The 11,853-nt window shown below is 36.9% G+C and overlaps 2 protein-coding genes across 2 annotated transcripts; both read right to left on the reverse strand.

Annotated features, from left to right (window-relative positions):
• Nucleotides 1–7,791: 7,791 nt before the first annotated feature.
• On the reverse strand, nt 7,792–9,178 carry LOC110897351 (G-type lectin S-receptor-like serine/threonine-protein kinase SD2-5). The gene has a single exon (XM_022144108.2). The coding sequence runs from the start codon at nt 9,139–9,141 to the stop codon at nt 7,942–7,944; it is 1,200 nt and encodes a 399-aa protein (XP_021999800.2). The 5' UTR covers nt 9,142–9,178; the 3' UTR covers nt 7,792–7,941.
• A 7-nt stretch (nt 9,179–9,185) lies between these two features.
• LOC110900399 (epidermis-specific secreted glycoprotein EP1-like) lies at nt 9,186–10,302 on the reverse strand. The gene is made up of 2 exons (XM_035981832.1): nt 9,293–10,302; nt 9,186–9,195 (listed from the first exon to the last, which is right to left on the reverse strand). The coding sequence occupies exons 1-2, from the start codon at nt 10,300–10,302 to the stop codon at nt 9,186–9,188; spliced, it is 1,020 nt and encodes a 339-aa protein (XP_035837725.1).
• Between the last annotated feature and the right edge of the window lie 1,551 nt (nt 10,303–11,853).

Below are 11,853 nucleotides of genomic sequence, written 5' to 3' on the forward strand. Positions count from 1 at the left end.
ATTATTATTATTATTATTATTATTATTATTATTATTATTAATTTAACTACTTTATTCTTTTGGCGTGTATAACTTCTAAAATATGACGTTCTAGAAAATAATAAATATGTTATTAGGATGAGAATATTTATATCTACATTTTGAACCAAGTTTCTTTAAAACAGAGTAGGTTCAAATATAATATATTTTTATAATTTAATTAGTATACGGTTACTAGGTCCGTCTAAATATTTCATATTTGTAACAATCAACTTACTCGTATTCTACCTGCTTAATAAAATAAGTTTTTATATACTTTTATTTTATTTAGAAAGGTTACCCATATTAGGGTCAATTAATTAACATAATATTTCAACCAACTATTTAAAATGGTGTTAAAAACTATTTGGGTTGAATATTTATATTAAAAATAAACTAGTAACTAGTTATTAGTGGTTAAACCTGAAATTCTTATATGATAAAAATAGGAATGTTACAACAGATCCCATCGGTTCCTCTTTAAAGCCGAGCCTCAGCATCCCCAACCACTTTTGAAAACCACTAAAAATGATACCAACTGTAGAAACCAGTTCTTTTTCTTCAGGAGAGACTCCATTCCCAATGGGAATAGTCTTCCTAAAAAGTGGAACTTGAAGGGTAGGATTTAGGATCCTTAGGATAGAGCTATAGAAAATTCCTTTCTTATTAAAGAGGATAACTGATCCTTAATTTTCTTATTTGTGCAGTGACCAGCTTCGCTACATTGAGTGATACTCTGCCACGGCTGAAAGGGTTGCTGCCTTTTGGGCCCTGGATTCAACTGTTAGAACATTTCATCCAAAGGTTAAAGATTTAGAAGAAGCCACATCTGCCTCCTACACCATGTCAAGTAAGTATCCGTACATATATACGTAAGTGTTAAATTAAAATAAAATATGAATACTTATATGAGTTTTATCCTTGTAGGTGCTGCCAAATCCTCATCCAAGTCTACTTCCTGGTTTTCCCTAGGAGAGGTTGAGGGCATCATGTCTCCATGATCTATCAAGAAGGAGCTGGCCACAGGCCCAAGCCAGACGGAGGTCAAAAGCATGACTACTCGTGCCAAGTCCGGGACCAAGAGGAAGAAGACAAGTGAACCATCTGGTGACGCTCCCCATATTGAACAGCAGATCCATGATTTCATCTCTGAGGTAAGGATCACTGATTCTCAATTCTGGAATTCATTTTAAGGATCACCAATTCTGATTGTTATCCTTTATTGTTTGTAGAAACTTGTTGAAATCCAAGCCATCCAGAGCAAACGCTTGGCCGAGGCTGAAGAGGGTTTGATGGACCTCTAGGCCATGGCTGCTGCCAAAGACGAAAGGATCTCTCAGCTGGAGAAAGAGGTGAAGGCTTTGGAGAAGCAGGTTTTGATAGCTGAAATCAAGGCTAACAAGGATGGTTGGAGATCACTGAGGAGGCCAAAGTCTCTGCTGCAATTGTGATCCTGAAGGCAAAAATCAAGATGGTGAAAGAGGCCACAGACCCTGCCTTCGAGAAAGCTGACTAGGATGTTGCTGGCTGGAAGCAGAGGCTGCAGGAGCTGGGTGAAGAGGAGCTTGAAGATATGTCGATGCTGGAGGCTGGTCCAAGCGGCACAAAGGATCCTGTGGAGGCAGCGGCTGGTGGTAGTGGTGAAGGTGGCGAAGCTAAGGTGGATGAAGCAGCGAAGGTGTAGGCTGCTGAAATAGGCGGTGATGGATAATTTAGACGAGGCTGGAGCCCATTTTTATGTTTCTTATTGTTGTTGGTATTTTAAACATTTGGTCTGTAATAATTTCGAACAATAGTTGCTAGGGCTAAGGATCACTGATCCTTTGAACAATAGGTAGAATGACAGCTGGTGGAGGGATCCTCTATTTGGGGGATGAAACCACTGTTATCCTGTCGTCTTTACTTTCCTGCACTTTTATTTCCTGCATAAATGCTTAACTATTAGCTAGCCCTTATCTGGCATGGGTGGATGGTCCATGTTTTGCTGGTGAAATCCAGGCCAGATGATTTTGGTAAATATGAACGGGTTTAAATAATATTAAACTTTTTTACTACATATGTTGTTGTTGATTCTTTCCTCTTTGTGTTTCCCTTATTGTTAAATTATATTTTCTGTTTTCCAAAATATCATCGCCAATCAACTGGAAAGTTATTGGAAATCTAAGGATAATGTTAAACTTTTAATAAAAAACTTGAAGTGTTTGGACGAATGTGAATCAATGATCCTTAACCAAAAAGAATAAGAGACAACTCGCAGCTTAGAAAAAGTTAGGATACAACATACCAGAGAACCCAAGTTAGGATCCTAAATCCTTATAAATAACTACGGAATAAATAAACTGTAGAAAGTAAAGGTTCAAGGATCCAGGATCCTTAGTTTCAGAACTTGTATAACTCGAAAGCTCCAAGAACTTGTAAAGAAAATAAACTTGGGACTGAGCCAAACAATTGGGAATGAACCCAAAATAACTGGGGACAAGCCCAAATAAACTGGGAACAAGCCCAACAAACTGGGGACAAGCCTAAATAAACTTGAGCTAATGTGAAAACGTTAGAAACCTAAGATTACTGGGGTACAACCCATCCTGGCGACTAACCCATCGTGAGTGACATGAAAATGCCAAAACCTTAGGAACGGATGTATGGTACGTCTACCATTATACTTAGGATCCTACATATAGCCAACAGCAATGAAATTGTCAGCCCCTAAAGCGGCTACTGGTCGCATTGCCTCAAACTATACTTGGATAACGTGCGCTACTGGCGGTGTCAAAACTCAATTCGTGTAAAAGGTGAAAACGTTTAAACCTTAGAAGGTAATAGATACCTTAAACTGGGGACAAGCCCTAAAAACCTTGGAGAGGTGGCCAATCTCTTGATCCTTAGTCAAAAATGTTAAAAATTCTGCAAAAACTTAAAACTTGATAAAATTGGAAGTTAAAAACCTAGCATCCTTTCCTTATAATAAGTAAAACATATTATGGAATAATTAGTAAAACATTACCAATCCTCCTGCCAAAATAGAGTATTAAGACCTCCAAATATCCTTAATCCTTTCTACATAAAGTACTTCTTTAAATGAACAACATTCTAAGCTCTTGGTAGGAGATCACCATCCATTGTTAATAAACGATATGCCCCCTTTCCAGCTTCAGCTTCGAATATATAGGGGTCTTCCCACTTTGGTGCTAGTTTGACATTGGCAGGATTCGTGGTATTCTGGAATGCTTTCCTTAGTACCAAGTCACCAACTTGAAACCTTCTGACCTTGTTATTTTTGTTGTACGCTCCAGCTACTCTTTGTTGATAGCTAGCCAACCTTATTCTTGCCAAATCCCTGAGCTCTTCTATGGTATCCAGATCTTGAGTTAGGCTTTCAACATTTTTTTCAGGATCACGGATGCTTGTTCTGGCTGTAGGGACTACCATTTCTGTGGGGATCACTGATTCAGCTCCAAAGACTAGGGACAATGGAGTTTGACCCGTGGCATTATTCGGAGTTGTTCTATCAGCCCATAAGACATATGATAACTCTTCTGCCCATTTTCGTTTTTTGGATCCAAACTTCTTCTTCAAGTTGATGATGATGTTGTTGGATGATTCTACCTGACCATTAGCTTGTGGGTGGACTAGTGTTGAAGTTATCATCCTAATCCCACAGTTGTCACCAAAGTTAGTAGTTTGACTCCCAATAAATTGGGAGCCATTATCACAAACAATTTTGGAAAGAATTCCAAATTTAGTAATGATATTTTTTTAACGAAGGATATAACTTCCTTTTCTCTAACTTGGGCAAAGTCTTCTACTTTTATCCACTTAGAGAAATAATCAGTCATGGCTAACATGAACACCTTTCCTCTTGGTGCCTTGGGAAGCTTTCCTACTATATCTATTCCCCATCTCATGAATGGATAAGAAGAGGATATTGGGTGTAAAGGCTCTGCCATTATAAACAAAAAATAAATCAGTTCAAAATTAAAATGACTCGCTTTAGTTTAAAACGTAGGAAAACGAATAAAAAAAGCTTCATTTTAAAACGTAAGAAAACGAATAAAAAATTCTTTTTAAATAAAATAACGTTTCAAAAACAAACTAGTAATAATAATAATAATTAAAGAAAACAAAATGACAAAAAAAAACAGAAGGGTTTAAATCGCATTAATGTAAAAGTTGAAGGAGGGGATACGTTTAGTAGAAAAGTGGGTACATTTAGCAACACCCATTTTTATTTATAATTAGAGAGATATAACGTATCATTAGATTTATGAATTATAACTAGGTTTAAAGAAGTTCGCCGCGTTGCGGCGAATTTCTTTTGTTATTTAGTCTGTGTCTACATGTGTTTGAAATCACTACGAACGTGTTGTGAACGTAACTGCTAACAAGAATAAAAAGAAAATGTAGAAAAAAAACACTAAAAGATAACCGAAAGAAAATCAACCAAAAAAGTTGTATGGTAACGATGTTGTTCGTATGAAACCCGTGGTCAGAGATGAGCAAATTGTTCTGGGTACCGGTACCAAATTTGCCGATCCGAAAGATCTTAAGTACCAATTCGGTACCGACTTTTGGCGTTCCTGGTGCCGTTTCACTACCGTTTTTACCTTCATATACCGATATCGTAACCGGTATTTTCGGTATCAGTACCGATTCTGTATCGGTTGGCACCGAGCTCATCCCTACCCTTGAAACTAAAAAAAGAAAAAATTAAAAACTAAAGAAAATCAACAAAAAAAAGTTGTACGATACCGTTGTTCGTACGGTAACCTTGATTAGGGATGAGCAAATGGTACCGGGTAGCAGCACTGAATTTCCCTACCCAAAATATTTCCAATATCAATTCAGCACCAACTTTTGGTGTTTTCTGTATTAGTTCCGGTTTTTACCTTCAAGTACTGATACCGAACAGGACCGTCCCGGTATTTTTGATACCAGTACCGGTTCGATACCGTTTGACACCAAACTTATCCCAACCCTTAATATTAAAAAAATGATTAAAGTTAAAAAGGAAAGAAAATAACTATTATTATAATATTAAATAATAAAAGTATTAAAAAAAACTATATATTATTATAATTTTTAAATCACTATTCATTTCAATTCTAATCTAATATTAATTAATTAATAATCTAATATTAATTAATTAATTAATTAATAATTAATTAATTGATATATAATAAAGTAATAATAATTAGTTTAAATCTACTTGGGTACAAAGCTAGATGTTAACCGAATCATCATTTAGTTAACTTATAATTAGATGTATGAATTATAATTAGTTTAAATCTACTTGTGTACAAAGCTAGTTGTTAACTGAATCATCATTTAGTTAACATATAATTAGACTTAATTGAAATTGACCAATATAACCGAAGCTGATCGAAGCTCATCGGCTATCAAAATACAAAAAACGAAACACCCATTTATATGTTCGTTTAAACTTATAACTAAACAGACTTAACTCATCCCCTGTGGTTATATCTAAAGGGTTAGAAAAAAAGACGTTGGAGGCTCAGATGTTAAAAGATTCATTTTGGGTAAAAAGGTAAAACTGATATAACCACAGGGGTCAAAATCGTAATTTACTCATATATTTTTGTATTGAAAATCAAACCAATCACAAGCTAGACCCACACCCGTAACCAGTGGCCACAAGCTTTTGTAACTTCATAAGATGGCTCTCAATTGCAAACACATTATGTTGTGTCTAGTTTTTATTGTTGAGGGCTGGGGTCATGGGTGGTTCCAAATTCTTCGTGAATGATTGTCAAAAGGCAGCACTCCAAACCCACAATGACCACTTGGGACAAAGCCCGCATCTCCATGTGAAAAATCACACGGGTGAGAGGGGCGCGGGTCATAGGATCCGTACCATCCAAATATTGGGTAACTCGTATAGCACATTTCAGAACACCACCATTGTGATTAAGAAGGCTATAATCACACCATAATCGGTACTGTCACAACGGTTAAGGTTCCATGAACTGATCCACCTATTGTTACTTTGTTGGTTATCAGCCCAAGATCAAACACACAAAGTTTAATGCTATATTTCTTGCTTAAATGAAAAATGAGAGTACAAGAGATATTTATTCTACGTACACATGCTATTTATAATGAAAAACATAAACAAACACATGCTAAAATAAACCCATGTTCTCCTGTTATTTTGGAACAAACCCCATGTTAACTTCCAAACGTCCACTTCCAGGAAACTCGGTCAACATGGACCAAATATTCTGCTGACCCATTCCAGCTCCATGACCCATGGTTCTAACCCGTATCCATGCTCTAGTGACCCGTTTTCTACTTGGCAACTCATTTAACCACTACCGGTATCCTACTCAACCCGTACTTGACCCGTAAATAACCCGCAACATCAAGATTACCCAACATTCACCCCGTAATCTTGATGTGGGTTCTTTCTCCTTGCTACTTGCTTGATTCTTTCTGATTCGAAGTCTCTCGCTTGCTTGCTTCGAATCTCCTTGCTGATTTTCTATTCGAACCACACATGGCTTAGATCTTGCTCTTGCTAAACGAACCACACGGGTCCGATTTCTTTCTTTCTTGCGGCCTGCTACTTTCTTTCTTTCTTGCAGTACCACTGGGCGCTTTCATTCTTGCTAAACGACATGCTTCAGTTACTTGCTATCATGATATAACCGGAATCGGTTTTCATGCTTGATTCGATCCATTCTTGCTTGCTTACATCGAATCTTCTTGCTCCTCATGCTTGCTGACTTGCTTCAATAAATCACAGGCCACTTGCTACCTGATTTTCATGCGTTCGGACCTTCACTTGATCACTCCTGCAATTAATTCTTGCTCTTCCTTGCTTTTATTTCCATCGATGATGGCTGGGTAAATAATTCAGAGGTGTGCTGGTTGCTTGCTAACTTCACCATAATTACTTTCGTAATTTGCTTTATAATTTTTTTTTTAAATATGTGAGTTCAAAATTCAAACTTGGATTTGAATTTAAAACACCAAGACTTATCCACTCGGAACCACCATCTTCAATTTTGATTATTTTTTATTCATACTTATCATCACAAACAAACAGGAATGTTCGTTTCTCTTCTTCCTTCTATTAAATTTTCTTGCTGCTTCAATTCTTTCTCAACCTGAAAATTGATCATTGCTTCGTGCTTCATTCTTCCAATCACGACTTTGATCAACCTTGCTTGCTTTCACTTTCACTTTCACTTTCTTTCTGTTGAACACATATGTTGTGATAAACCGCTGCGGCAACTGCTTCTTATCGAGATCATACACTGCTACTGCTTCGTCTTCTCAGTTCACACAGAACCTGCAACTTTCTCGTCTCTCAATTTTCTCAGCCCCGCAGTTTAGAGGGCTGCTACCCCTTCTCCGAACACGCCTCTCAAAACGGCGAACATCAAGATTACCCAACATACTTCACCGGGAATTATCAACGGTTATGATAGCCTGATTTATTTAAAAAAAAAAAATAGGCCCGTTTCTCAGGAGAGCTCATGAACCATGACGAACTCCATTCAAGAAACAGATCGTCTCTGTTGGCAGCAGTAAGATTCAATATTGCACCGTGCCTGACCAGATAGTCTCAATTGGCGATCAAACGGACTGAGATTCAAAGGTAATAAACACACCATTGATTTGAACAATGGAGCTAAGAAAAGTTAAAGAGGTCCATTGTTTCCTCTAAAGAGGAAGGCAGAGTCGTCGATACTTGAAGAGCTAATCATACAAGTGAAGCAGAATGCAGGACATTGACATAGTATAAGCAGCTAAAACCATAATAATTTGACTTTATTACAACCATTTCATTTGTACTCACACCAAATGTAATACACTACAAGCATAAATGCAAATTAGATTGAGTAAACTCATTGAAGACCAATTCGTCTACAAATATACAGAAACATAGAAATGATCAACTCACCTTGGCCCAGATAGAACAAAAGGCAGTAATGATGTTAAATCTTTCTCCTGACTATTGTTTTTTTGTAGTCGAGGATCTGTGAAGTTATAATCCAAGTTTGATTCAATGTTCATTGCTCCTTCTATCACCATAACCACTAATGACATTGAAGGCCTTCGCGTATAATCGGTCTGTAAACACCAGGAAGCCATCTTCATCGTTTTCATGACCTCTGTACCATTTTTTTGCATATCTTCATTGTTTATGTCAACCATGTCTAACAACGTTTCTTGCTCCGAACATTTTTGAAAAACACGAAGTAAGTGCCAGCTTTCTTCTGGCTGAGAACGGTCAAAATTCTTTCTTCCACACAAGATCTCTAAGAGAACGATTCCAAAGCTGTACACATCCACCTTTTCAGTAATAACTGAGCTAAGCCATTCTGGAGCTAGATACCCAGGGGTTCCTCTCATCGTGGTCATCACTTGGGTTTGATTTCTATCAATGAGCTTAGATAGCCCAAAATCAGATACTTTGGCATTGAAATGATCGTCTAGTAGTATGTTTTGAGGTTTAATGTCCAGGTGGATGATTTTTTGCCTACAATCTTCATGGAGATATGCTAAACCTTTGGCTATATCAAGAATGATTTTCTTTCTGCATTCCCATTCAAGTATTTGCTCCCGAACTCCATGGTAGATCCACCGATCCAATGACCCATTGCTCATGAACTCATACACTAAAAAACTTTGGGATTTCCAAGTACAGAATCCTCTAAGTCGAACCAGATTCACATGGTGAATGCTGCCAATGGATTGAACCTCAGCTAGGAATGATCTCTTAATGTGTGAAAGACCTTCAAGGCGTTTTACTGCAATCTTTGTGCCATCTTTTAGATTCCCTTCAAAAACCGACCCAAATCCTCCTTCACCAAGTTTTTTACAAAAATTATCAGTGGCAGTTTTTAACTCTTCATAAGAAAACCGTGTTGGCATTCCTGGAACTTGATCTAAATACTCTTCCTGCATTTCAGCATCCCTTTTTCGCTTTAGGACTACATACGTAATAAACCCTATGACCACAACAAGCAGAAGCACACAACTTCCAATCGTAGAGCCTACAATTGTTGCAACTTGATGAGAAGAATGACGTGATGTAACATTCTGGACTTTTATGAAAGCTACAGTATTAATATCATTTCGATCAACACTCTTCATTGTGAATATCTCTGAAGTTAAGAAACATTTTCCACTTGAAGCATTTAAATAATACTGAAAAAACACTGCTTTGCATGAGCAACTGTTTAGACATGCTTGTTTGCAAGTATCCATATTCACCCCATCCATGTCGGCAGTAGAGGTGAAGTACCTAACATGTTCGAGTGTAATAAAATGTTGACCTTGTGTAGAATTACATGTGAGTGGAGTAACTTCATAGCAACCCAGGTTGGGTTGGTGATCGTCTACGGGTCTAAAATATTCTATTTCAGGACAACTACATTGTTGATTAGTTGAGCAAACGGAACTTCTTCCACAAACTAAAGGATAACTACACTCATCTACATAACCTGTAGTAAGATCGGCTACCACCATCCACCCTCCAGATGGCCGTTTCCCTTCAAACACTTGCAAATGCCCATTTGACATCAGTTTCATATACTGAGCCGATGATGCTTGAGGTATGCCAATCACAACGTCGGGATCACTTGACTCGGAAGAATATATGAAAAATGCCAAACCCCCATTCAAGTAGCTGACGTATTTTCTAACTTTATTTGTGTTGGGTTTGCCGTATAGATAGGTAAACCTACTGTAATAGGGTTGAGGTGGGTTTGAGTGAACATAAGCAAACAAACCTTTATCCGTGACTTGAAGAGAATACATACCTTCCGACGAATTGTCTAAGGAAACACTAGATTTCAATTCTTGACCTTGGAACAACTTTTGGCCAGGTAGCAGACAATCTGTTGGGTGATCAAAAGATTGCCAAACTACCGAGTTATTGTTATCAAACAAAACCAGATTTCCGGCATCAGTTAGGTTCATGCCAGCAACTGACTTTCCTGCAGTGTTTGTGGTCCAAACTATTCTTCCGTCTGCATCCTGTAGGAACAGTTCTCCAGCTGCGGTGAAATTCAATATCGCATTCTTCTTGACTCGATAGTCGCGGTTGGCGGACCAAATGACCTGAGTATCGGAGTATTTGGTTGGAGAAATAAATATGGCAAAGAGGTAAGAGGTACAATTTCCTTCACAGAAAAAACCACAGGCGAATTTAGCTATATTGGTTTCTCTAAGGAGCATGGGTTGGTCATTGTTGGTGGTCCATGTTGTGTAAAGATTTGCTGTAGGATGTAATTCCTCAGTGGGTGATAACATTAGAATTAGGAAAATGGCAAAGAAGAAACTACAAATCCTCATGAACACTTCTATGAAGATTGCATACCCAAAATGGCAATTAATATCTAATAAATTTTGAACATAAGTCAAGTCAATGCTATAGTTAATTCGTCTGATCAGCATCTTTAATCAATATAAAACTTCATGTAAAAATGTAGTTTGATATGAATTATTTTTCTAAACAAAAATAGAGATTCAACTAGTTATTGATCTCTAGACATTATCAACAGCTTTATATATTATTTTTACATAGAATGATATATTTTCCAAAAATATTTTCAGCCAAAATACAGCGTATCCATGATGAATTATCCAAAATATAACCCAAAATAGTTCTGGTATAATCCTCGATTATAATAGCTTTTTTTTTTTTGAGTGGTGAGAATCTTTAATAGATGAGAGAGAGATCTCATACCCTCCCAAAAAGAAGCCCCTAACCCCACTCTGACCGGAGCTTAAATAATTTTACATAACTTTTCTAAATTATTATTAAATGGTATTTTAAAATTAGTTATACAAGTTCATCAAATCAGGATATAAATTAACCCTTATGAGTGCGGGCCAAAAACAATTATATAAGGGTCTTTTACGGTCAGGTCAAGTCGGTAAAGAAGATGATATTTAAAGGATTACCGGACGCTTCGAACGAAAATTATATTTTCAAGTGGTGTAGGTGGTTGTCAAGCAAGTGTAACATTTTCGCTTGGCGTTTAGCTTTAGATTGAATCCCGACGAAAACAACTCTTATGAAAAGAAACATTGATGCAGGTAATATGGACTGTGTTCTTTGTGGTGATTGGGAGGAAAATGTTGAACATATTTTCACAGGATGCAGAATCGCTTTGGGAGTTTGGCAAGGGTTCTCGGCTTGGGGCAGAATTCCAGTTGTGTTTGCTTTCATGGTTAGTGATATGTTCGAGTTTCATAAATCATGTGCATAATCGACTATGAGGAAGGAAGTTATTCGAGGAAGTTGTTGGTGGGTGGATTTGGCGTACAAGAAATCAAAGTTTGTTCGAACATAAGAGTTTTAAGGTGGTGGATATAGTGGCGAATAACAAGACAACGAGTTTTCTTTGGTTTAAGCATAGGCAAAACAAAATTGTTGAGGATTGGAATGACTGGTGTAGTTTTCGTTTGATGTAATTGTTTTTGCCCTGGCGGCTTAGTTTCTCCTCGAAACTTAGTCGGGGGTTTTGGTTTTCTAATGAAGTTTAATTTAAAAAAAATAAAATAAAAAAAAATAAAAAATAAAAAAAACCTTTAAAGTGCGGGCCAAAAACAATTAAGTAAATCTTATGAGTGCCGGCCAAAACCATTTATATAAACTAACCTTTAAAGTGTGGGCCAAAAACAACTAAATAAATTAACTCAATATTTCTATGTCAAGGTTTTGCGGCTTTTGCCAATAAAGGGTAAAAAAGCAATATTAAGACATTAAATGTAAATTAAAAAATAAACCAAACCATTCAACGAATAATAGAATCTTTAGTGTTGACATTTTTTACCATAAACTTAAAAAAGAGACAA

The sequence above is a fragment of the Helianthus annuus genome, chromosome 13 (assembly GCF_002127325.2).
Source record: "Helianthus annuus cultivar XRQ/B chromosome 13, HanXRQr2.0-SUNRISE, whole genome shotgun sequence".
NCBI classification, from domain to species: Eukaryota; Viridiplantae; Streptophyta; class Magnoliopsida; order Asterales; family Asteraceae; genus Helianthus; species Helianthus annuus.